The 27,503-nt window shown below is 35.9% G+C and overlaps 2 protein-coding genes and 2 long non-coding RNA genes across 7 annotated transcripts in view; 2 read left to right on the top strand and 2 right to left on the bottom strand.

The window, feature by feature from the left end:
* Window positions 1-25,981, bottom strand: part of LOC120496076 — a 33,978-nt gene extending 7,997 nt beyond the window's left edge. The window contains exon 1 of the long non-coding RNA XR_005626205.1: window positions 25,860-25,981. This is a non-coding gene — a long non-coding RNA (uncharacterized LOC120496076). The remainder of the gene's footprint in view (window positions 1-25,859) is intronic.
* SCOC (short coiled-coil protein) overlaps window positions 1-27,503 on the top strand; it is a 702,416-nt gene that overhangs the window by 406,409 nt on the left and 268,504 nt on the right. The gene's annotated exons all lie outside the window — the stretch shown is intronic.
* Window positions 1-27,503, top strand: part of IL15 (interleukin 15) — a 31,295-nt gene that overhangs the window by 1,584 nt on the left and 2,208 nt on the right. Inside the window, exons 2-6 of one of the 4 annotated variants that reach the window (XM_039696137.1) lie at window positions 14,401-14,501; window positions 14,912-14,993; window positions 15,147-15,188; window positions 16,056-16,199; window positions 17,595-17,648. In XM_039696137.1, coding sequence (XP_039552071.1) covers window positions 14,401-14,501; window positions 14,912-14,993; window positions 15,147-15,188; window positions 16,056-16,199; window positions 17,595-17,633 — 408 coding nt within the window. In that variant the 3' untranslated portion in view covers window positions 17,634-17,648. Of the gene's footprint in view, window positions 1-14,400; window positions 14,502-14,911; window positions 14,994-15,146; window positions 15,189-16,055; window positions 16,200-16,725; window positions 17,118-17,594; window positions 17,649-27,503 lie in introns of those variants that run through there. The other 3 variants (XM_039696135.1, XM_039696138.1, XM_039696136.1) reach the window with 3 other exon arrangements.
* Window positions 158-17,766, bottom strand: LOC120496077. Its single transcript, XR_005626206.1, has 3 exons — window positions 17,655-17,766; window positions 826-1,182; window positions 158-717 (listed from the first exon to the last, which is right to left on the bottom strand). It is a non-coding gene; the product is annotated as an uncharacterized LOC120496077 (long non-coding RNA).

The following is a 27,503-nucleotide window of genomic DNA, read 5'->3' as shown; positions in this document are numbered from 1 at the left end:
ATATGTAAGTTTAATATTTTTGCCATTAATTTATCATCTCTTAAATTAACAATTTTATGCTGTTTCTTATATTTATACACAGTCAATAGTGTAGCTATGAAGGTACAAATAAAAAGACAGCAACCTTCTCAATATGGTTTAGTTTCTAAAAACAGGTGTAACACCTAGCCAGATATAGCATATAGATGTATCATCTATGTTGTGTCCCTTACAAGAATTAAAAGCGCAGATAAATTGAAAATATAAATCATAGTAGAATAATCTACTGTTAGGAAAAAAGCTGAGGGATTCCAACCACTAAGAATAAATGTATCATTGTGCACTCTGATTTTTTTGTACAGATTTTTTTCCTTTAAATCTTTAATAATCATTAAAGACTTGAACTATATGATGCTTTGAACTATATGATGCTTGAACTATATGAGCTATCTTTTCTCTTGTTTTCAATGGAGATTATTTATATAAGACAGTCTTTAAAACTGCTGCACAAAAACTAACTTAAGTACACTCTGATATCAGAAGTTTCAGAACAATTTCCAGAGATTGGCTCGAGGTATCACTCTTTGCAGAACAGGCAGGTAGTTACAACATTAGCAGAAATTTAGGAACCAAGGTTCACAGTCTGTTTCCCAGAAATCAGATCAGTCTTCCATTACCAAAATGGCTGAGTAACAGAACCTGTCTGTTGGCCACTTTTTATGAGTTATCTTCACACATCTGAAGAAAAGAGGCCATAAACAAAAAGTTAGGAAGCAGCTGATCCTTGGGAACTTGACAGGGAAGCAAAGGAGATGTTAATCTGTAGGGTCACAAGTAACCCCTCACCCAAGGCACAGAAGAAGCTCCTGCTCAGTGCAAGTCTGTGAGCTGTGGTGCTTTTCTGTGGCTCTAGAAGGTCACTGTTGAGGAGATTGCTGGATGAGTTTCACCTGACATGTTTTTTTAGTATAAACCACTAAACTAACATAGCAATGAGAACAAAATTAAAATAGAGTGAGGAGATGTATGTTTCATCTGGCGTATTTCTTTGCTGATTCTAAGAGCCACTAGTGCAAGCAGGATTTTTCTCCTGTCCATGTTCCATTGACTTCAGTCCTCTGACATCCCCGGCCAAAGCTGGAATCAAGCCTTTTTTGCAAAGCTTATGAAGATGTGTTCTGTCTCCAAGTTTTCCAGATGGTACTGGGAACAAGAGGAAGACCATAAAACAACCATTCCATAACTTATGAAAAACACAATTTTCATCATTGTTGCCAAGGAGAAACGGATGTAACATTTTATGTTCCCTAGCTCCCAAATGAGGATAACAAACAAAGTCTCTTCCATGGGTCATTCTATCTACAGTCTCTTGAGATTCTCCTGCCTGCATATTTTGTCTGGTGACTGAATCACAGGCACAGCAGTGGAGTGATATCATATGAGTGTCCAGCACATATTTGTGAATCACTGTCCTTTCACAGCATTCAGCGGTAATTACCCAAGCCAAGAAATAATACTTTTTTGAATGAAGTTATACTAGGTAAAGTTTATTCAAAGCTTTTTGGTTTTTTTTTTTCCCTGGAGGAAAGAGAGAAAAATGTCACCATGACGACTTACTTTCAAATGAAAGCAAATTCGGGTGGCAGTGTACTAGCACTTTTTTTTGATTAATAAAATCTCCCCCTCTAAATACAATCTAGAAGTTTTACTTCATTCCAAGACAGGTGATTAATTATGTCCTTTCATAGGGAACGTGGGATTTTGTTGGACTGACTACAATCACAATCCCCTAGTGGTTTCAAACAGATATCCTGAGGAGGTTAGACAGCAGTTGAGGGAGGAAAAGACCTCACAGTGGCATTTGTATGTACTGATTTAAGAAAAACAGGTATAGAAATAACAGTTTCTTGGATGAATTCTGTCAGTTATTAAAAAGTAGAGTTTGTATTAAAATATATATTTGTCATGCAATTTTCTACACTCTTTTCTACACTCTCAGACAGCTTCCAACTAAACTTCTAAAGAAAAGGCTGCTATAAATGTAGCTGTTTCTCCTGCAACATGACACAATGCACCAGATTATTTATGTCTCAGAATACTCTTTGCAAAGTAGAGTTATTAACCTTTATATGTCTTGGCTGACTTCTCGTGTGGGTATTTTCCCTCTCTCTTGAATCTTAAGTATGCTTTGCTTCACATCTCCTTGTCTTACATTCAAGCAAACCTTTCAGCAGAGAGCCTTGATTTGCATGATTTGTGCTCTTCTCTTCTCTCTTCTTAATTGCTCTGCAATTTTTCTCATTTAACCAGTTGTTTGTGTTTCCTAGAATCTATTGCTGCATACAAGTAGAGAGACTGCTCTTGTGACTTCCCATTTCCCGCAGAAACAAACCATATAACTGCATGTTTTTCCTTTTTAATTTTGTTTTATTACAATTCCAGACAAACACAGTATTATTTAATGGATTACAGAGTTTTGCCTGCTCCTTTTGTTTTGTACAAAAGAGATATTTCTCACCTCATTATCTTGTTCCACACAGTTAGAGACTAACCCCATTTTCCTGTTCCCCTGCTTCTATTCAGAATGAAGGGCTGTGCTATATTTTACATTATCTTAGAATTTTCAAGCATATTTTGATGGATTCAGTCCTTCAAAGATACAGCTATCTGGGCTACTGAAGAGGCCTGATTTTAAAGTTTTTTGTACTAAATGACGTTAATTTCATTTTGTATCATGACACTAATGCAAAGGGGAGATGATAAAATATCAACATTAAGGTCTGGAATCATGTGAATCAACTACAAAGTTTCTTATTCTATCTGCTGATGATTTGCAGGTAAAAATTGCCCATTTAGCTTGAGAGGTATGCTGTGGTATTTTAGGTGCATGTGTCTTCATGCCCTTGTGACTAGAATAGAGTTAATTTTCTTCCAAGTACCTGGTGCAATGCTGTGTTTTGGAACTGAGACGAGGATAATGTTAATAAAACTCAGGTTTTAGTTGTTGCTAAGTAGAGTTTATGCTGATATGTGAGGACATTTTATCCTAAGATTGACCATTTTTGCTATCTTTGGAGCAGGGTGGTTGTTTGCCTGAAAATCTACATTGGCACTCAAAGAGTGTGGACATAAACCCAGGCTAAAAAACTCTACTATAGGTATCTGTTGTTACCATTTGCGTTGTCTCTAGCTGATTAAAACACCAAGTGTAGCTTTCATTTGTAGCATTTAAATTGAACTTTTCTCATGTCCTACTTTTGAAACAATTCCTTCTCTTTCCTTCTTCTTTTTTTAATTTTTTTTTTTTTGGACAGAACCCTTACTCATCTCCTGTCCTCATGTAACTGAAAATATCTCTCAGATTCATAAGGTTTTATGGTTGCTGTAGATTATTTTGCATAATTTAAATGAAACATGAATATTTCAGGTCTCATTTTAAACTGTGTGCAATTTCAGGATACACAGGTCACAGTGAGGACAAAGTAGTTTCCTAGTAGTTTTTCTCCAGCTAAAGATGAACAACCTGCCAATAATGCAAATTTATGTACTGTGCACTTGTGACAATTTTTAAAAAGAAAACGATTTGACTGAAACTCTGAGCAAGATAAAGTGTTAAGAGTGAACTCAAGCTCTGTATTACCCTTCATAAAAGTGACTTTTCAACAACAACATGGTGCAGTAAATGCTACAAGTCATTCTCTGCCTCAGGTCTTTAGGACCTGAGGGGTTTTGCCAGTACCTTTCCTAAGAGTTCAGTGCTCAAACCATATCAAAAGTATGGAGCATCCAAAAACTGGGACAGAATGATTTATCTCAAAGCAGCCTATGACACCTGTTTTGTCTGGACGTAAATATCAGAAAACAAAATAGCCTTTATTTAAGTAATAAAAACTACTTTTTATTTCTGTTTATACTTTAATTATTTTCTAAAGGATCATTACATCTAATTTATATAACGAATTAAAACTTTTGTAAATAGAAAAATCTTTATTGAAACATCCTACTTGGCATTTCTAACCAGAAAGAAACCAAAATGCCAAATTTTAAGCAATTTTTTTCAGCTACACTCAGATTTTTAGCTGTTACAAAGGTTTTATCCAATAAAATTGTAAACAACAACTTTTTGCTTTCTAGTTTGTTTTGTAATGTACTTACAATTTTTGTCAGTCTGGATGCTAAAGAAATGGGACTGGAAATAACATGATCAAAGAATATTTGAATCTTGTCTTGTGTGAGTTAAATGTCCCTAGGTAAACTACTTCTCACATATAATTAAAAACTGAACATTCTCAAAGCAATAGTTATTCTTTTTGCTCACTGCCCCTCAGATTTTCTGAAGGACAAGGAAGCACCTTTGCAAAAAATATGCTAAGCATTTGAGTAGTATAAATGCTTCACTCTTACTGAAATGAATAGAATAAACTGGTATTTATCATCCCTTCAGCTGACAACAAACTTGGGTTGGTACTTGGGTTGGTGGGGTGCAACTTTGCTACATGCTCTGAAAAATTTTACACATTCCTGCCTTTGTGTAAAAAGTAATCTTGAAAGTAGACTATATTTTCCCAGGTATCTAAAATTAGTAAACAAAAGCCCATGTTTTTTGTTATTCATCATTGAAAACTAAGAGAGAAGAAATTTGTTTTCTCTCAGTTATATTGCTCAGTTTTAAAATGATGAAAATGTTCTCACAGTGCCTGGCAAATTGAAAGAAAATTAAAGAGGTCAAACCCACAAAAAATAAAATACTTGTTTTCAGGAAAAGGGTAGACACCAGCATTTCCTCCATTGTAATGTCTGAAAATAATATGTATTTTTATTCAATTATTTATTCATTGTGACATTGTGACTTTTAGAAAACTTGATCTGAACTAAAAAAAGAAAGCTATGTTCTCTTAGGTTATATATGCGTGTAAAACCAGTGCTCTTCAGGAAACTACATTATGAAGAGGCCTCATTAACGTAATACTTGCCATCATATTTTATGTTTAGAAGTTAACAGTGGCTATAAAAATTGAAATGTAAGCTGAAAATATATTTGCACAGAAGAAAGTTTTACATAAAATTCGAATAAACTAATTCAATAGCAAATAACTATCAATGCTGTAAACAGCAGGGAGAAAAGGGCTAGAGAAGTTATAAACTTGCAAAAGCTAGCCCCAAATTTGACAAGCTTTATAAGCAGTCTCTTTTACTGGAAAACAACGATATATGAGGGAGATATCAATATGCTCTTCCCTTGGTATTCTCAGCTGGAAGTAAATGGAGACATCAGGCTTTGCTTGCAGTCAGCTCTGCTGTTCCTAAATCCTGTGTGCTTCTCTAATTCACATTAGGAGCATGTACCTATTTTAGCCTGTTATGAATATAACCTCATCCTATTACCCATAAGGTGTGTACTACAGGAGGCAAGCACAGGCTAATGAAATGTCATTATATGGAACATAATTCTTCCAGCAGGATTTTCTGCAGGCCTTTGAGTATGCAGAAGCTGTAAAGAAGTTCAAATACGAAACAGGTCATGAGCAAGATGACTCCTGTGGCCATTCTGATGTGAAACTGTTGCTAGCTGTCTATACAGGTATAAAATAAAGATCAATAATGTCCTTCAGGCTCTGAAAGCAAAAGGTAGAAAACCCAGTGGGACAAAAGCAGACACAGCAACTTGCAGGCTCAATGTCCAGGTGTAAAACAAATGATAGCATTAAATGTAGCCTAATCAATTGCAAGAAAAACTTTCTGAGGCAGCATACAGTAATGACATGAATGCATAATGGAAAAATCAAAACATGAATTAGGAAGAACATTTTGTTTCCTGGATCTGAAATGCTGCTGGACCTGTTCTTGCAGAAGCTTGGGAAACTTCAAGGTGTGTTTTCTCAGGAGGAGTAGTCCAGTACAATAGTTCAGAAATTCTGCTGCTGGAGGGTAGGAGCAAAAATGAGTGAGCTTAGAAGCTTAGAAATGTAAAGTTCCTGGTTTTAGGGAAGGAAAGGGTAAAATCCTTCAGCATGCACATTTCAGCCATACTCTGCTATGCTGATTAGCCAGTTTGTGTATCCGATGGTGAGGGCACAAGGATCATTGGAGAAAGTTTGTGCTCTTTTGAGCCTTCAAATAATTATTTTTGTATTATTTGGATGGGCAACAGCTTTTTTTTGTTTTGTTTGGGAGTCGGTGTAATCTATCAAAGTAGCTAGAATGTGCTGATGTGTTCACTCTGACCTGAGACAGATGTAACACAACCACATTTTGTTCTGCTTTTGTTCCCTTCTGGAAATAGACAACCAATGCTATCACTGAAGTTTTTAAAAAACCTCAAAGATTAATGCTTACATGTACAGAGTCATGGTTCCTTGAGGTCCCAACTGAAATGCCCAGAGATTTATTATGAACAGCACGTCATAGAAAATGCAGTCATAAAACTTGTGTATAAAGCTAAGTCTAAACATATTCCAGCATATAGTCAGCAGTGTTTCGATAGCCAGGTGGCAGCCTGGGACTCACCTGTGATAATTCCCATTAATTTTCCCTACTGTCTTCAGCTGCATACTGGCACGAGCCTCTATGTGCACAATGCCTATTATGCTTTTTAGACCAAAAGATGCCAGGTTGTATGTGAATGGCCAGATATTTTTGCCAAGTTTTAAATTTGATTACCGACCAGGAGGACCTTACGTGGTGTTTGGATGGGTATCTGCCAAAACCCAAATTTGTTTGCTGTTCTTTGCAAGACAGCAAAATAAATTGTTTGTAAAGTTGTCCTTCCACTCAGGAGAAATAGGTACCTTGCTCTGGTGGCAGGGAAGCAGTGAGCTGTTGGGAAAGTAAAGAAAAGTCTATATACCACAGCAGAGCTGTACTGCCTTCAGAAAACTGAGTTGTGTTCAGGCACACAGTCTGACACACAGTTATTAATATCACCAGTCACTTTTCTATTTTTAAATAGAGACCATAAGCGTGAGGCAGATAAAACACTGTATCAGCCCTTGCTTAGAATGACATGACTGCTTTCTAGCTCTACTCTTCAAAAGTGATGAAAAAACATGCTTGAAAGAAAATATTATGGGGAAATCTGATCTTTAACTAATCTCTCTAGTATGCTTTACCACAATGTGAATGTTGCACATACTTTACCACTGTATTGCACTCAGCCCCTGTTACATGTAGAAAAAAGTGGGTCAGTGTGCAAGTTCATAATGGCTACATTACACAAAAATACATTCAAAATTTACATGAAAGAGGGAAGTTTCCATAGCACACACACTAGAGCTTTTCCAATAATCACTTCTCCTGTATCCAAAGACAAGAGACTAAGAATGATTGTCCTGTTGCTGTAAGTATGTTGCACTATTATTTATAAATTATTTGTAAAGAACATTAAACAGAAACACTTTGTTTTCCAAATTTTCTTTCCTTTTCTATGCTTATCCTATATTAAATAAATCTGTAATAGAGATACTTTGTTCTTCTTTCTTAGAATCCTGATTCTAGTTTTTTCTGCCTATTCATGTGTTTATAGTGGTCTGTGTGCTGTTTCCTCAGTTGTTCAATGACTTTATTTTTCCCTGGTTAATATTTTGGTCAAATTCTCAACAACTCTGGAAATAAAAATTTCTTTGGTTTCAGGAAAGCTATTGCAATTGTCACATATTAGGATTTATTTCTGCTCTTTAAAGAACATTAGGAGCAGAAAAGAAAGTAGAATGTGTCAAACTGCATAATGCCTCTTTAATTCAGGATCCAGCAAATTCCAGCAAAATTTTCCCTGTAAAATAGGGCCATGGATTATAATCCTTTTTAAAAAAGCTCTGAAAATACTGCCTAACTTCACAATTTTGAGAACTACATTTGCTAATTTTAGTATTTCGTCTATTATAAGCGTGTTACAGATCTCTATCAGTATATGGTCTTACTCACAGTCTTTAAGCTGAATATTTTGCCAAGGATGAGATATTATTTGTCCAGCAGCTGTTCCTGTAACAATTATTTTTATGGTCTCAGAGTTTCCAATGTTATGCATCAATATGACAAAATTTATAATTTTTTTGCTGTTCAAGTTTCCATGTTTAATACTGTTTTAGTTTTTAATATCCTATTCTAAAGGCACAGAAACTTAATCCATAATTGTGTTCTCATTCCCTGTTGGGTATTTGTTACTATGATAAAAATATCACAAATAATATTCACAAGGAGTGCCTAACAGCAAATGTATAGATCAGAACACATTTTGCTAAACGAACCTTAGTTCTGGCTCCATTTTGTGTGGTTTATTAATGCCCTTTACATTTTGAATCCCTTTTTATTCTCACTGCTTATCTGTGAGAACTTATTCTGAAAGGCCTTTTAACTAGCTATTACATATTGCATCCTGAAGGTGTCATTTGGGGATAAATGGTCAAATCTAACCATCTGTGCCATACAAATGATTTTTTTTCTCTGAATTTTTTGTTTACTGTGTATTTGAGCTAAATTATTTTTGTCACTAGCAAAGTTTAGAGAGTCTCTGTGTCAATTGTGTTTGGCAAGCTAACCTAGCATTAATATTACATATCCTTGCATCAAGAAAATATTAAGTTGATCTTTCACAATTTGAGGAATGATTGATACCTTGAAAAGAGACTTCCATTGCATGGAAGGAGGAAAAGAGAAAGAAGCATATATTAGCTTTCTTTCCTGGCTGGATTTTGCTACCTGCCAAATATAAGGTCTGTAGCTATGTACAGGACACATCTTCGCAAGGCAAGAGTCTGAGCTCTGGGCCTCAAGCACATTTTGCAAAAAAAATAAAGGTCAAAAGAAAATATTTAACTTCTTACATTTCATGTTCTGATGTTTAAGGTATGGAATGGAATAGCAATGACTCTGTGACCTTTCAGCAAAATTTTCAAACAGGCATTGCAAACTTTACTCTCTAGCATAAATGCCAATTATCAGGAACGTACAGGAGAAGAAAGGACTGTCAAAGCAAATCAACAACTACTTAAGCAAAGAAAGAACATATAAATACGAAATGTGAGTAAACTGAGAGAGCCTCCTGCCATGCTGATTACTGACAATACTCTTTTGAAGGTTAACACTTCTCTGATACAGGCAGAATAAGCTGTGTAGGAGAGTACTCCACAAGAATGTCACCACTATACAAAAAAACCAAGAAAAGCTGTAGTCCTTGGTGAGAGAGAAGGGAAAGTAACCAAATAGGAATAGTATTTAAAGAATAACCAGTTTTATTGCTGAGGAAAAAATGCTTTAGCCAGCCTAACTCTAGCTAAATACAAAACTGTTAAAAGCACTTCATGTCATAAAACCGTAAACATTTAACAAACCAAGGCATGGTTTGGCTCTCAGCCAGACAAGCATTCAGCCATGTGATTCAGTTTATGACCTAGTAATTCCATCGGCTTCCTTTCTGGTTCAGTAAGTACAAACCAGACAAAAGCATGGAAAGCTCACTCTTTACATTAAAACTTTGAGGAGGAGAGCTGCTGATAACACCTGGTGGAGCTTGAGGGCAGATTTCCAAGGCTTCGGTGCAAAGACTGATAGGAAGGGAGAAGAGGAACTACAATGGATTCAGGCACCATGATAGCGTGGAAGCAACTCTTTAATAGTTGTAGCATCAAATGGTATTCAGAAGTTACCAGAGATGTAAAATAAGTTTTTTTTTGGCAGTGGTTTTGAGGGCTGTATGTGTAGGTAGCATTTGCGACAGTTTCTTATTGTCTCAGAGAAGATTAATGTGGTTCTCTGTGTTTATAAATTTGAATAATTACATTCTGACACTAATTCAAATTTGGGGCTTTTTTTTCTTGCTTTCCCTTTGGTTGTTTCCTATAAGAAGCCTAAAGGAACTTAGGTATGAAAGAGCAGAGGGATTCTTCAGTGAAATTGCTTCTTTTACTTTCAGCATTTACTCTATGAGAAGACACAATGAACGTGTCTTTTCTCTAAAACTTACTCATAATTCATGAAAATTTTATTTCAAAATTACTTAGTTGAGGGCTCAATATGGAAACATCTATCTAGTTCAGAAGTACTGCTTTATCTATGGGCTCCATTCCTCTTCCAGTCACAGTTTATGAAACCTTTACTCTCCATGGCTCCACCCTTGGAAAAAAAATTAGAAAAGAATGCTCTTTTGGTACAAGACTAGGGAAAAAAGTTGATTTTCTTCTCAGTCTTATGGACTCTGACATTTTGTATGTTTCTGAGCAGAGAGAAGGAGCTCAAATATTACACACAATACGAGACCTTGAATAGATGCAGCACTCTAGCTGTGCAATTACTTGGTACTTTGTCCCCTTGAAGGTAATTGCACTAGAGCAAGAGGACAGAACAATTAATTAGTGGAGCCAACAAGCAGAGGATAGCAGAGCAAGAGCCATGGGGTGAGATGTTGTTGGGGGAGGAGGCAGAGTTCACTAAAGGAGGCTCTAATTATTGTGGCAAAAGAAACCCCGAAGAATTGTTGCAACAATGCAAATGAGTGGGTGTAAAACTCAGCTCTACATGATGTAGACAGCACTTGAATACAGATCTAAAAAGACCTCTACTTTATGAATGAGACATTTCTTAATAAAATGCCAAAGGACTGGAGAGAGCTGGAGGTGATGATAAGATTTTAGAGTGAAATTCGCAGCAGTAACAGAGAAAAGAAGATTTAAAGTACTTTGCTGCACAGGAAGCCAGAGAGAAAATGCTGAGGACACATATTTTTAGAACAAGGAGAAGAAGAGACCGACTAAAATAATAATACTAAATAATGTGCAAGAAGTCTAGTGCACTACAGAATGAAGTTGAGAAATGGGAAAATAGATTGTTATGAGAGAGAGGTGTTTGAGAAGGTTGGTTTGCTCATGGGAACCAGGAAGGGGGGACTGATCAAGGAAAAAAGCTGTATGCTAGAAGTCAAGAAGTTACAGAAAATTTGAGAGTATCAAAAATTAAGAAGGTTAGACTTCAGGGCTCTATGGTTTTTTATAGGGTGAGAGTTTTCTGCAAATGGTGAAAGACTCTCAGGACATTCCAGGATTTTGAAAGAAGTGGACATAAAGTTCTGGCAGGGAAACATATTGAGGTCTGAGCCACCAGTCGTGAAGAAAACACTGGCAGTAGTTCTGTTTTTCCCATAGAAAATGAAAATGGCATCACCAGTTTCTAAATCACTCATAAGATCTGACTACATTGCATGCTTCTGGTCACTTGTTTTCAAGAACAAGGAAGCAGATGAGGAATAAGGATATAAATAAAGAATAAAAATACAGTTCAAAAGAAGGAGAAAAAAAGAGAAGACCATTACCAATAGAACCAAATGGCATAGCCTGGAAATAAACTTTCTTATTTATGAATATCTTATCTCAGGGATTCAAGGAGACATTTATAAGCAAATATTAATAAAGAAGTTTAGACATACGGTCTAAACATAGGCAGAAACATGTAATTTTAACTGTTTGTATTTTCCATCACATGTAACTTAAGTACTGTAAAAAGCCACGAATATTTTCTTTTGAGCAACTTAGATTATGTTTCTGTGACAGCCAAACCAGCAAAGTCATTGGCTGTTGCTGCTTTGTTGAAGAAAGGTTTTTTCATTTGCTTGCTTTTAAAGATTTGCTTCTTTAAAGAGAAAACAATACAACTGTACCTTAGATATCACTCAGAGGTAGCTGCTCTTAAAATGCTTAATTTAAGTTCATTATTAAAAACCAGCATTTCTTTCCCAAACCTTGTGTATATCATAATTTATTTTTGGAAGAGCATATATTCATTTCAAAAGGCTTTAATCTTTAGAGTAGCAAGTAATCAGGACACAAGCTACAAGCTACCAGAGATGTAATGAAGACAGAGAGTAATTAGTTAATGATTACATAGAGTAAGAAACCAAAACCAGACATTATCCAAAGAAAATTTTGACATTACAACATTATGTGTTCAAGGCAGGAGAATGATTTGTAAAAGCTTCTAAGCCAACTAGCATGCTTCTGTTGTTGAATAATAGTTTGGATGAAAGAATTAAGAAATTCAAGTAGAAAATGGCCCTGCATTAGGTCTGCAAAGGAGTGTGTTGGGGGATGCAGCTGACATTGAAACCTCTTCATGAACAAATGGAGTACCCTTTAGAATATGCATGTAGTATATTTATCACATATTTATCATCAGTACAAGATTTCTATTACTTCTAAAAACTAAGCATTTATTTTACACTAGCAATTATAATTTTATTACAATAAAGGTTACCTACAATATTTAAGAAAACCAAAGATGCAGGCATTCAATCATTAAGAACACAGTGTTCCAGTGTCATTACAATGAACAATTATTTAAAATAGGAAACAAATTACAAACTAATGATAACCCTGGTCCATTATTCACTAGATATCATAATATATTATTTCCTCACCGTGAAAACTTTGTTCTGCAGCATAAATTTTACAATTCATTTGTCCTGGGCCTCCCTCTCAAATCAATTTTTTAAGGCCCCATAACACTAATTATAAATTATAAAGCTATTATAATTACAAAGCTGGTATGTGCTTATGGACCCATCATAAGTCATTCATATTTTAATTTGTTGGGACCTCATCTCATTTCATAAAAACTAGCTTGTAGAATGATAAAAATGTTTAGCTATTGTAAAATATTTCTAGTATACTTTAAATTATTTTCCTAAAACTTGGGATGAAAACCTGCTTTCTTCAGCTGTATTCACCAACCAGGTTTAAAATTTCTTTAAATACACTTGAAGTTTCCCCTTAAGGCTACTTCTGACTTCACTTAAATAATAATAATACTAAAAAATACCCCAAGCCCAACCAAAATAGAATATTTTCTAAGGATTAGCATATCAAATGAAAGAAGTTAGTACACAGATTTAACAAAACAAATGAACAAAATCCAAACCCAAAAGAAATAACATATCAATTTCAAATCAATGTTAGCTGTGAAAAGGATAAAGCTTTTCTGTTATAGTAAGATGATTTAGCTCTTTTCACATATTCATGCAGTTAATAATTATTTTCCTTTTTTATCCTGTATATTTGAAAACCATACATGAATAAGTACCTTGTATTTTGGGTTTAGTACTTATATTTTCAATTTCCATTTGTTGTGGAAGCAGTGTCAGGTTTAGCCTTGCTTGTAGACTTACTTTGGCTGATCATAACACAGGATTCCATATGGAAATTGTTCAGAAGATGTAGGAGATGTTACCTGCTCTGTCCTTACTGCAATTTAGGTTGTCACAGTGTAATTCACTCATGTAGCTTTTATTTAACAGGTTTTGGACAAGCAAAGAGGATAAAAGGGACTGACACTGTGTCCCATTATTGAATGTGGAAGTTTATGTAAGATTAGGTAACTATGCTATTTCAGCTCCATCTTTGGAGATTGAAAACAAAATAATTGCAATGTATGTAAAGCATTTTCTATTTAAGAGAGTAGCAAGTATTTGTTAAAAATACTTTCTGGAAATCCTGTCACACATGTGGTCATTACTCTACTTTATTGTCTTTAAGCAAGTAAGCTGCAATCCTGACGGTGCATGGACTGACCTCCCATTTGGATATTTTCATTCCTGCACAGCTCTTCTTTTGTTATGTTCTCTGGTCCATTTTCAAATATTTACTTGCAAGTTTGCAGGTAAAGAAACGTCATTTGAGTCAGTTACAGAGTATTGCCTGTTGGATAAGGAATAAACCCTTGGGTCAAAACCACTGCACTGCAGCAGATAATTAACCTAAGCCTGTGAGGGAACTTCATCAGCTAAATCAAAGGGCTTGTGACTTTGGAACAAAGGTTACCAGGCTGTGCACAGGGAAATATTTCCTGATGGACAATGCACAGCTTCTCACAGCTTCTCCTTATTTCCAGTTGCCAAACTCCACTGAGGAAATTCTTAAATGCATCATTGTCCACTATTAGACACACATACACTGTGTAAAGAAATGTAAGTATATACTATAGCTAAATATTTTATTTAACATTTGTACACATAACTATAGTATTTTATGCATTTGATGTAGAGTCTCACATATATGCAACCACAGTATTGGAGTTAAAGTTGTAGGTAATTAATTGAATTTGGATAAAAAATGGTAGCCCGGAGAGAGGTGGAAAACAAAAGTTCTTTAATATTGATTCTGCATTAAATTGCAGCCTGCAGTATGAATTGATAAATAAATAGGGAGCCCAGGATGAGTTCAGGTCTTCACAGTGTGCCTTGAGCATCTGATTTTCTACCAACTGTTTGGTAAAGTGATTATGTATTTCTCCAAGCTACAAATCAGTTGGTCTTTCCAGCTATACACAACAGGGTCTTGTCTTTATTGGAAGTCTTGGAAAATTGGTTAATTAAGTCAGTACTAAAGCAAAATTCTGTGGAATCAAATTGTGACAAGGTATCACCTTGGCTGTGTCTTTCAGAAAACATACCTGAAAAGTATTTGTCTGAGGTATCTGCTTCTGAACAGCCATTGCTTTTGGTTTTTAAAGAATGGGATGGGACTAATCATCTTCTTCCTATGGTAAGTTAATGTCAATCAGAGAGTAACTATAAATTATTTATTTTTACTATCACAGCTGTTACTTGTCTTCAGTCACTTCAGGGAGTGGAGACACTCTTTTACACTTTAAAAGAATTTTAGGTACTTTACATCAGGTAATTGAACCCTTCTCTTGCATTATGTTCTCTAAATCTGGTCTTCAAAAAACCCCACATTTTTTATACTGTGTGTGACATGAGATACAGTTTTTATATATCTATGTGATTTTATGATTTGTCAAGTATGCTTGCTTGCCCCAAACATTTACCATATGTATTTACATGTAAACACTGTGTCTGTAATATCTTACAACGCTGAGTCCTTTTTTTCAGGATAAATGTTGTAGATACCTCCTGTTTAGCCTAATGGTCACCGTGTTTCTTCTGTTCTAGTGCTTATGTACCAAAGACAGAAGCCAGTCACTGCAAGTGGGCAGAAGTTCTGGAAGATTTGGAAAGGATCAAGACATCCAAAGTAAGTTCATAAAACAGTCAGCATTTCATATAATCATAGAAGAAGACTTAATAAAATATTTAGCACTGCACTCAGCTAAGTAATGTTAGTGAGAGGGAGAGGGATGGTGTTTGTTAGCTAATGTTTATAATTCCAACTCTTGTTTTCTTGTAGGATATTGATGTCAGTTTATACACTGCAAATGCAGATGAGGATGTAAGTAAACTTCACATATGACCACAACTAAATGTTTAATGTGGTGGCTTCATAGTTTTACTAAAAATTATCCCCTAAAGTAGACTTGTTCTAATTTGATAAAGGTATCTAAAATCAAATAATTTGCCTTGGAATAAATAGTTCTTCTAATCAATGTGCTTATGATAAATTATGGAAGCAGGTATTAATTATCCTTATTTAGTCATCTACTACTAAAATTAATCAATTGAAAGGGATGATCAAGGCCATGTTGGGTGGGGCTTTGAGCATCCTGGCCTACAGAAAGAAGTCCCTGTGTATAGCAGAGAGGCTGCAAGCACAGGATCTGTAAGGTCCCTTCCAAACCAAACTATTCTGTGATTATGTGATTCAAAATAATTTTTCAAGGCAAACAATGCTAAAATAATTCTGGGATTAATTTTTCATTTTTTAATTCATTTTTCATTTAAGGGAGCATTACCTGCTTCTTCTACTTTCTTACCCATTCTGAATTCAGGTCTCTGAGTTAAAGGGTTAAAACTATTAAGAATTAAATAAATTCTACTATGTTTAGTCATATGTCAGGTTCCTATCCTAATTAATTATTTTCCTATGTTCTTCACTAAGACACTATGTTTCACCCCATCTTAGCAAACTGCTTGGTCTTTTTGTTCTTAGCTCTCACAGCCCATCTCTGCAGATATTCAAATGTATTTGAATAGTAAAAAAAAGATGCCCAGTAAGTAAAAATCAGCCTCTCTTTGGTTGATTTTATCTTAGATTCCTTCTCACTTATATCATACCTGTGTTTAAATTATATAATAAATTATGTCCTACATTTGCTTATTTCTTTTTAATCATAAAACTATTGCAACTTTTTTTTTTCAGGAAGAATGCCAAGAACTTGTAATGAGGTGCTTTTTCTTAGAGACACAGGTGATAATTCAAGAATGTCGTATCAAAAATTGTAGCAAAACACAGGATGTGTGGAACATATGGAAAAATGGAAATGAAAGCTTCGAAAAAAATAAGGTAAGCAACACCAATGGTGCATGGAAAAAAGGCAAATTAAAAATATTACTTCTGTAGCAGAAATACTTCTTTGTTACATAAACGGTGGGATGAAAACTAACGAGATTCCAGTAACCTGTACTTGTAGTAATGAAAAATCAGTGGTATTTAGAAAAACACGTTTAGAATTCCCATCAAAGCAAATACTTTTCTGCATGCATACATATTTCAGGATGTTTGAATGTGTGTGTATAAATGACAGTTTGCAGCTTCAGTACCTGCAGTCAGATAAGTGAGACACGTGCAGAAAAGTGTCTTAACTTTCAGAGGGACAATCATTTGCATCTTTCACTGAAGTGATGTACCTCTCAAAGACAGTCCTATTCAAAAGGCCAGGAAATGCACACACCATGGAAGCCTCCACTTATATATTCCTTAGCCATTACCTGCAGTGGAATTATTACCCAAAACAGGGCAAAAAAAGCTTATTCTCTATCAGAATGAATGGATCAGTATCCTGCTTTACTATTGCGTTTTTTTTTTTCAGTTGACTTCCACAAAATCAGAAAAATGCAAAGAATGTGAAGAATACGAAGAAAAAAATTTTACAGAATTTGTACAAAATTTTGAAAAGGTTATACAAAGGGATTGCAAACACTGACCAAAAGACATAAGCTGGGAAACAAGATTCTTACATGAACACTCTCAGATAAATTAGATAAATAAAACAGAAAAAAAATTACAATCCTCTTGGCTATCTCTTAATATATCTGTTTCCATTGTGGTTTTCAGGTAAGACCAATTGCTTCTTCTACCCAAGAACTCAAAGTCAAAAATTAGAATATTTATGTGAAGACTCTGCTTTGCCTTTTCCCCCTTTTGTACAATACTAGCATAAGGGGATAAAAAATTATCTCCAGTCTTCTCACAGAAGGTAAAGCTGGTGCTTGGTTCTTTTAGCCAACAACATGTTCTGTTCCTTCATTTGTTACCTCTAACATGACTCAATTCCTTACTATAATGACTACAACTTCTTTATTGATTGCCAAAGATTTCAACTGAGATGTCAACCAAAGCAGTGTTAATTTAACTCTCTGAATAAAGGAGCTGACCAAGTCTCTTGCAGTCTTTAAAAAAAAAATAAAAATCTATGAATTAGGTAGAAATCTTGCCTGTGAAGTAGGGTTTGTAACTTTAGTCTCCTTTTGGGGAAGAACTTTGAAGACACGAATCACTTTTGATCAATTATTGGAAATCATAACTATATTTCTAAGATTCAATGTAGTCACCTGTCCTCTGGTATTTCTGTAATGTTGTCCAGTCTCCTTTGGGCTCTTTCTAAACTAACTGCTTTCCTCATGACTCATACTCATGTCATGCCGGCTGCCATCCATAATAAGGAATTCTTTTCTCCAGGCGCCTCCATTTCTCTGTCTTCAGCTGATAAATGGCTGAGTCATTCAGCTCTCCACTTACTGGGAAGGAAGTTTCAATCTCATTATGGCTACAAACACACTGCCTGCTTCCCCTTTATTGTTGGGATGCTCCCAACAGTCAGTCTTTAGCACTCTGAGGAGATGAATCTCCAGTAAACTGCAAGAGGAAGAACATAAATGTGAGCATGAGGGATGTCATCTTCCAGGGGACTTGTAGACAAACAGGTTGGTAAATTCATAAGCACATTGATATCAGCATTAATCACTGGAAGAAATATCACAAAAAAGAAATAAATTGTTTTCCACCATAAAACATCAAAACCAGAAGTGTTTATTACATAGTTTGCATGAAATAAAATGGTCCTAAATTTTAAATTTTTCCTTAATTCAGTGATATGCACTGAATATGATTTTTCGTTACCTAATGTCATGTGCACAGGAAAGGTAACACCAAGGTACAACTTTGGTCTCTAGTCAAAGAGATAAAGGGACTTTCCTTATTTCTGGCTTTGAGAGGGAAGCAGTATAGTGAGTATGGGGGAACCAAAGAGCTGCTTTGCTCAGAATTTTCTTCATCTTGACGATGTGGAAAATCAACTTCCTGATTTTATTTTATTTTTCATTAACTCATTTACCAGTGGCAAGTATGTTAAATACTGTGAATTTGTGTTTCCAAAGAATATTGCTAAGTCTGTGACCACTCAGCTTGTCACTCTGTTAGCCACTTCCTGTTGGACACTGGCCATATCCCTTTTATTTCATTTTGCTTCCACCAGGTCGATGTGTGGGATTTGCTAATCTGGATCTCCAGCATTTGTGTTAGGGCTTACTTTTTCCTGAGAGCTAAGCAGCCAACTGAGAGCTTTACTACATCCTGAATTCAATGGTTATAATAAATTACCTGGTTGGTGTAAAGGAAGGACTAAATTAAGACCAGCTTGTTATTTGGTTGGTTTGTGTGTGGTTTTTGGTTGTGTGTGGGTGGTTTTTTGGTTTTTTTTTGTTTTTTTTTTTTAAGTTAGTGTCATGGTTTGACCTTAGCACAATGCCAGGGCTTCTATGAAGGGTATATTTTAAAAGGGTTGCTGTGAGATGTGACCCGGGAACAGAACAAAGCAGGCTCCCATTCGGGGATGAAGGGAAATAAAACAACACTTTATTTATTACAAATCTAAAAAGGAACACATACTAAGCTAAAAATAAAAACCTTCCAGATACTTTCCTCCTCCCCCTCCTTTTTCTCCACACACTTACTACCCCTCAAATTACTAACCCTTAAATTCATCCGGGAGAGAGGAGTCCCCCCTTGCCTCATAGGTCAACTTTGGGACACCAGTCCCCCCCAAATTTCACCCCCTGGGGCCGAGGGGTCTCATGAGCAGAGATTTTTTTTTCTGTGGAGACAGAGGGCATCTTACACTCTTTTTAGCTGTTTCTGTTCACGCTGCTGTTTTACTCTTGACTCCTTGGTGTTGCCTCCCCCTAAATACAGTCTCTGGGTCACAGGGAAAAAAACACGGGTCTGTCCATGGCTATACAAGAAAGAGTCCAGCCCAAGGCCACTTCATTATTTCTTTCACTCAGGACTCTTCTCTTTTCTTCCAGCTTTTCTCACGCCTGTTTATTTTATCTTTCATTTTTCTCTCTTATTTTATCCTGATTCAAGAGGATTCGGTATTTGTAAGGTTTTTATTAGTCTAAAAAGGGGTTAAATTCTGCCTGCCCAAGGACTCCCACGGCTGGGCGCTTCTCTCGACGCATCCCCCGCTTTTGGTTAGCTGAACTGTTAGCACAATTTCTGTCCCTCTCTCCGGGGGGGCTGCCCAGACATCCCAAGTTTTTTCCACCCCTGCATGTTCTCTTTTACTTTTGCACTTTTTGGGGCTCCCGGCCTCCTCCCTGTCATGGCCTCCCCCTCCCCCACCCAGACGCAGCTGGGCAGGGGAGAGGTCGGACTCTACTCACTAACGCCGGATTTCTAAAGAGATAAAAAAAACTGCCTAACCCCCAACAGATGGCAAAATAGAATACATGCTTATTTTACAAGCCAGGACAGTTAGGAAATTCATATATATTCCAGAGGAAAAGTTTCAATATGACTAAAACATGGACACATCTGATCTGACTTGTTAGTCCTGCAGGCAGAACAATGGCTACTTTTGAAGCAAACATCCCCAGGTTGAAGAAGGTATTTCTTCTACACAGGGTTGAGTTATTTGTGTGGCATTTACTAGCTAATATTTTTCCAAGTGCTGTTGTCAAATATTAAGGAAAAGATTAATATTGTATTTTCTCCAATGAATCCTTGTCAGGGGACCAAGGCAACTCACAGCAGATTGCTTCTATGTATAGAAGGAATAACAACTACCTTTGGACACCAGAAGAGTAGAAAAATGCCCTTCCATCAAAGTTTTGCACTACATAGTTCTGTTTTCCTGACTTTGCAGTAATATAAAATCTGCTTTTCCTTTCCATTCCTAGTACTTAGTATCTACATTTCTTGTCTATATACTAACAGGATAATGCAAGTAACACTAGTGCAGATGATGTCTGACATCCTCTGCCTTCTTGATGTTTTATTGGACCCTGAAGATAAATATGAGTTGTTTATGCATAGAATGTTGCCTCTAGTGGCTCTGAAATGTTTGAGCACCTGTTGATCAGGTACTGTTCAGATGATTTCACAGACATTTTAAATTCTGATCTGCAGATACCTTTCTTGTTAGGACCTTCAGGAAAATATGAGAGGGAATTCTTTGCCTGCAGTGAGATAGCTGGGGGATCAACAGCAATTTCAGATTATCCATCTTGTTCATATGACTATGTGAGCAAAATAATAGTAAAGAAATGTACTTCAACATCCATTCCAGCTCCATGGGGCAAAAGCTCAGACAATGAATATTTGAGTCAGCCAGCCCAACGTACAGAGGCAATACTTACAATGGAGGGAAAACAGCATATTTGATATATCTATATAGATATATATAGAGATATCAACAGGTATTCCCCACGGATAAAGCAGAAATTTCTGTACACCATCAGGAGACTGATCAACACAACACTCAGCCATATTTAAAAGGGACATTCTGTAAAGTCTGAAGGGTTATATCATCTCTAGAGGCAGAGAAGAAACAAACTTTGCTCATATGAATTCTATTGGAATTTTACTCTCATGCACTTAGGGAGGAAAAGAAAGCCATAGATGAGCAAGCTTAGCATTTTTTCAACAAAAAACTCAAATTAGCACCTTGAAACTCTCTCCTTCCAACTATTTTCCTTCAATGCTGGAGAAGTCACCTCTTCTTATCAAAAGGTTTGATTAAGCCAATAATTAACAACTTAAAGACAAAAGGAAATAAATATGTTTCAAAACCTCACTCTCTTCTACATGCTTATTAAATGTATTTTCTTGACCAAGTCAAGCCAACCAGGAATCAAAGGGCTTTGTAAAAATGGGGGGAAAGATGAAGTAGTACAATAAAGAATGAAAAATCTGTTGAGATAAAGGATTATCTGTGCCATGTTATAAGCAGCTCATTACCTCTAAAAGGTAAAAAAAAACATAGGAGAAAAAGGAATGGAGTTGGAACAGAAAAAGAAATCAGGGGGTTTTCTGGGAATTTTCTTGAGAAGTACCAAAGGCTAAAAAAGCTTATTTTAACTTTAACATACAAATTATTATCTTATACTAGTTTTCTTCCTTCTGAGTCCTCAACCATACAAACTTTCCCCCCTTTTTCCTTTTCCTAGAGGGACTCAAAACTCCTCAGGGCTTTTCACTTCACTATATACAGAACTGTTTCTAATGAACTGTTTTTACAAGTTTTAGTAAAGGAAAACAAACAAATGCAACTAACTTCTCCTATGTCAAGATGTTTTCCTGAAATCAAATTATAAAATACATTGACAGTGCTGCTAAAAGGACCTTCACTAAATCCCAATACAGTATTTTGTTGTGAGGTGAACAAAAGCCATCAGTTTTAGCTTTGTTTTATTAATGCCTTTCAGGAGGAAGCAACTGTATTCAGCTTTTCAAGATGAAATACTGAAGGACAGTAATCCTTACAGAACCTTAATGGCTGTTCTACCACACATGACAGACTGAAAGAAACTGATGCAAGAGAATTTAAGAGAAATTTAAAATATACTTATGTCATTGGAATACAACACAAACAACAATAACATTAATTGAAACACTGTACCTGCGCCACAGATAAAACTGAGAAATCATTATTTTTAAAAGTTGTCTTTCCCAGCTCTTCTAAGAGTCACATATATCCTGCAGTTAAAAATATGCTTTTAAAAAAATCTACCTGGAAATCTACAGTCTTGCAGTAATGCAGGCCATATCAGTAACCCCAGTTTGGGGGTCTTTTGAGCCATTAGTTTCCCAATGAGTGAAAATTTTCTTTATGAAGAAAATTTTTCTCTATGAAAAATCTAATATTTCTTATGATTGATAGAATCTACTATTTTTCAATGGAGTATTGAGAAGCCAAACCTTAGTTTTGGTCAATCTTAAGGCATTTAGATGAGTTTATTCAGTAGCACATGGAACTTCCCAATCCTTCTCCTCATTAACCTTAATTGTAGATTTTATATCCTGTTTTCAAAAAATCTTCTTTTTCTTTTTTTAGTTGAAGATATCAAATGAGAGATTATGTTTCCTTTGGTTGCCTTGGCAACTAATTCAAAGAAGATTAGATCATTATGAATAATTCCTTTAACTTTTTTCTGTAACAAGCTTCCTGCTTTCATGAACCATTTGACATTTTAAAGTTTTGCCTGAAATCTTCAGACAACATTTGTCCCTCTTACACTTCCTACTGCAGACCAGTGACCTGGCTTTATTCTACCCCAGACAAGCTTCCCAGCAGTAGGTATCAGTCACTTGGATAAGTTAACTTAACCAAAATCCCTCAGCTGTACTGTAGTTTTATCACATCACATAAATCCTTTTTAGGACTTCATCCTCCAGTGTTTTATACCACTAATAACTTATGAAGATCTACTTGGGACAACTTAGACAAAATTCATTAAATTTCTGAAATTGTTTGTAACTTTTAAGTTATCCAGCTATAACAGATAAGATGCAGATGTTAAGCATTGGCTTAAAGACCTAAAGGGTTTTTTTTGTCAGCTTTATGTCCCCTTTTTTTCCTATAATGACCTTCTGAAAGCACGAATAATCTTGTATAGTCTGTGACTTATTTCAGCATTGGTGAAGGAATCTCAAGCAGAAAAACTTCCATGAAGCAAGCATCAATTGTGTCAGAGCTGGGACATAAGCTTCCCCAGACAGGTGCTTGTGTAGGGTCTCAGTTATCTGTGACTGACAGTAAGCCAAGCCATGGAAATGATTCCTTATCCTCCTCAATGCAAAGGAAAAGCACCATCACCAGCAGCCAGTGGCTCTTTGGAAACATTTCTTGAGAAGCCGTAATTTCTGTCTCTGTGCAGTGGAGCTCCTGGAAATCCCACTAAGAGCTGCATAGGGTGGTGATAGCTGTGAGACTATCTTGGAACGTGGTGGTTAAACAGATAATTTTTTTTTCTAGGAAAGCTGCCTTAAAATAAAAAATTCAAAGTTGTGTTCTCTGGACTTTATCAAAGACCTCTATGCTTATACAAACAACAAGAAAGGGTGGGGAGGTGAACAGGCACAGCACCGGCACACTTTGGGCTTGGCCACATGAATTTATGAGTCTGCATTTAGTCCCAGAAAGTAAGGAGTAATTTTAAGCTGCATTGACAGAAAGGGACAGGACAAAAATTACAGCATTGCTGACAGGTAGATGCTATAAGGAATCACAAGGAAAGGATGAAGGCACAGAAAGCATTCTTTTTCCCTCTGGTCCTTAAAGTTATTCCAACCACTAAATATTAAAGTTGACAATGTTTGGAATGTAACATTCCAAAGAATATGGATATATTCTTTGGAATATATGTGTGGCTCCTCTCACTAAGCTTTTACCTGCATCTTCCAAGCCTGCACACTACACCCAACTCAAGGAGTACTGTATGTTGAAACCAGAGCATCCTTTCTCCCTGAGCAGCTGTAAATAGCATTTCAAATGCAAACCACCTCAGCAATCGTAATCTCTAACACCTGAAGTACTCTAACCACAACAATCATCCAGACCCTGGGAAACTGAGGAAGAATAACATAGAGCTGTTTCCTTAGCTGCATATCATGCCCATGAATGCTGAGACTAGCAAATCTCGAGGTTCTGAGAAGAAGGGAGTAAAAATTTGGTAATATATTCAGTGTTTAAAATGTCAACCCATGCTGGGAATAGTTTGGTTTATCAATGACAGAAAACAAGGTCTGCCTTTACTCTACCTACTTTCTTGTTTCATGATAAAAAGCATTGCATGTGCTTCCTTTACAGCCCCCTTCTCTTTAAGAGAGTTACACTGCACAATACTTAGGACATTGGGGCATATGTTGTGACTTGAACACTGCAGCTGGACAACATTTGTGCAAAGAAAAGATGTTTATTTCAAACAATATTCACTCACAGTTTTTGCTGTAACAAAAATATTTCAAGAGAGCTGAGAAATGTAATCATACTTAAGATCATTATTGGCTGTTTTCTGATTTGTAAGCAGAACTGCAAATTATTTTTTGTACTTGAAAATATTTTCTATCAGAAACTTATTGCATCTTCAGAAACAGTGTGTGAAGTAACTTCTTAAGCTGCTGCTTTATTTTTAGTCTACTGATGTTATTGTAAAAAGAGAATAACAAATATTTGTCAAAAATCACGTAGTGAAGTAGTTTGCATTTTTTGCAATTCCTAGGAAAATACCTTGTGGCATACTAGCACACGTAAAGAGTATATAGATTACATTCTCAAACTTCCTCAGGACGTCAGGGAAATTTACAGTGGTTTTTATTCTGTACTCCAAAAAGGATTATTGGAATTTCCAACTTACACTATTGTCAAACAAACAAAAAAAAAAATGGCAACTTAGAGTAAGTCCAGAGAAATTGGCTCAACAGTAAAAAACTTGGCTATATCTAAAGAATTTAGAATTAAGAATTTTCCATTCCTTATGTAAATGTAAGACTCAATCTCTTTCAATACAAGTGTTTCTTGTATTTTTTTCCAAGATGACTCAAATACTACCTGATATGTACCTTTGGCAATACTTCTACAATGAGTGGTACAAACTCATTTTTGTTTTGCAAATATAATGAGAAAATCCACCTTGTGCTTGAAATTTCTTGTGTTTTTCCTTGATGAAAGAGCTGAAAGTGTTTTTTATTAAAATCAGGAATTTGAGTTGTCCAAAATAATACAAATGCTTTTAGAATCAAAAGAGATTTAACTAATTTTTTTACTCCATATAAAAATACTCAAAAGTTTCTCAGAATATATTCTAACAGGGGAACATTACTGTAAAACATAAGTCTGAATTTTTAGAATTTTAGCCATTTCAACAGTTAGAAATTCAATACATTTCTGGGAAGAAGCACTACAACACCCTTGCTGAGGGTAGAGACTCAAATAAAGAATAACAAGAATTTTTTTTTTAATGATAAGGAAAATAGAGTATTTGAACATTATTCAGATGACTATAATTTAATTTTAATTTTGCATATTATTATTTTTTTTCTCTTATCACCTTCCTCATAGTGTCCCTTCCAGCATTTCTTTGACGCAGGCATCAGGCTTTTAAAGAAATCCCTTAAAGGATTTGGTTACACTTTCAGGGTTAGGTCATGCCTCCAGGATACAGCCTTTCACCTGGGCTGTGAGAATGGCAGTATCCTTAGAACAAGGAAGTTGTGGAGCAATGAGGTGATAATTCCTTGGCATGAGAAGCAGAATTTAGAGAAGTCTGTGCATCATCAACCTTCTGCTGTGGACAGCTGTCAATGCTTATTGTTTAGATGCCTTCATTTTAAGGATTTGAAAGAATTTTATGAAAGTAAAAAGAAAGAAAATGAGAAAGATAACTGAGATGAATCACTGGTAGCAACATCTATGCTGTAAGGGTTACATTTCAGACTGAGATACAACTTTAAACTAAAAGGATGTTCCCATACAGCAAAGTGGTAAACCTCCTCATGGCCAGCCTCTTGATCCCAGGCTCAAAAGAAGGGACAACTAATACTTTCTTTAATTAAATTAGTTCATTTTTCCTTGCTATTTAACCTCAAAGATATTTATAAAGGTCAAAATTAGTCATCTTCTTTCTACACCTGCTGACATAAATATGTAATTTCTCTACTTACCCTACCAGTCCTTCTTTAAACATTGGATTGCTGAGGTGTAAGATATCCAGTATCAAATGGCAGAAAGCAGATAATGCACATACTACATGCTCTTGCCAGCTGTGAACTGTGATCAAACAACAAAGAACCCCTGAGCATCTCTTATCCTCTGCTACTGAAAATATCTAACCAGCTCTCCAACCACTGACCTGTCTTGCAGGCAAACACTTCTGGAAGTCCTCCAGCTGTGGAGGGGAGTGAGTGAAAAGATGGGGATGAGTTTGGTCCAGAGGTCAACCCAGAGTACCCATTCTGTGCACTACAAGTACAGAGCTGTTGTCCTTTGGTGTCTGAGCTCAGAGGCACGCAAATTGCAGCGATCCCTAACCCCACTTCACTGCATAAAAATAACCTCTCAATTTATTATTCCATCCTCAGCATGTACTACTCAGCATTCTCAATGCACTAAACACATTTTGGAGTTAATATGAATTAAAATTAACTGTGACAAACTGAACTTTTCAACCAAGTATCCAAAGGGAAAATACCAACTAAGCAATGCCGCAGTTCCATGCAGACAAAGCATGTGTTCAAGTAACAGCTTTCCAAATCACATGGCCAGGAGTAATTTGTAAGCTTTGCAATCAGGTTAACAAACTGGATATGGATTCTCCTGTGCTCCCATTTCTGTGTCTGTGTGGTTCCAGAGAGGGTCTTATCAAGGCCAGGGTTAATGACAAAATGTGTGCAGTCCTTTCCTCCCTGCAGAGCCATTACACTGCCACAGCATTAAAAACAAATGTGTTTTAACTGTGAATGTCTTCTGACCACCAAGAGGAAACCTACTCTGTAAGATTATTCTGAGCTCTCAAGAGCATTGGAGGCTTAAGCTGAACATTAGTGTTTAGTTTTTCACTAGAACACTTAAAAAACCACCAGATGGAATATCTTGGCTGCGTTCTGGCCCTTCACATGTTGGACAATTTCCCAAATAACTTAAAAGAAATTAAAGGGGATAGGTCACAGTAATAATTTCAGTAAATAGAACCAGATAAGTCTAGTTCAGTGAACTTTGTAACATCTTCTTTTAAGTGTTGAAGTGACACCAAGTTTATTAAAAAAAACTTCTTGAAACACATGCAATTGTGTAACTTCTTTCATGGAACAGACAGCAGATGATAAACTATAACCATTAGCTTAAATCATAACAGTATCTCTGCTTAAACCTTAGACATAAGGTTTATTATTTTCCATAATACACTTACTAGAGTATCTACATAAGAAAGAAAAAAAAAGGGAAAAAAGTAGCACTAACAAAACCAGAAACAAAAAAAGAAGGCATGACTGGGCTGCTGATCTAGCAACAGGATGAAGAAATGCATAATAAAATTCTCTCTTTCAAGAATATTTTTCTAGCAAGCTTGCAAAGCAGACAGCTCATGAGTGCCTAGTTGATTTGGAGGGACTTACATTGTTGGGCATAAATGGACAATTTCTACAAAGGGATCCAAATTATACCTGAACTGACAGCTGTAAATGAAAGACTGAAAATAACCCTTGTGTTTTCAGTGCTCATACACTTTGTCCTTTCCTACTATTTCATTTTTAGCATCTGATTCATATATGTCATGGTGGGCCATGAACACCCAAAAGTGTTTGTAGTGC

Source organism: Passer montanus, unplaced genomic scaffold, assembly GCF_014805655.1.
Source record: "Passer montanus isolate IOZ18808 unplaced genomic scaffold, ASM1480565v1 scaffold95, whole genome shotgun sequence".
NCBI classification, from domain to species: Eukaryota; Metazoa; Chordata; class Aves; order Passeriformes; family Passeridae; genus Passer; species Passer montanus.
This window is presented reverse-complemented; position numbering and strand designations above follow the sequence as displayed.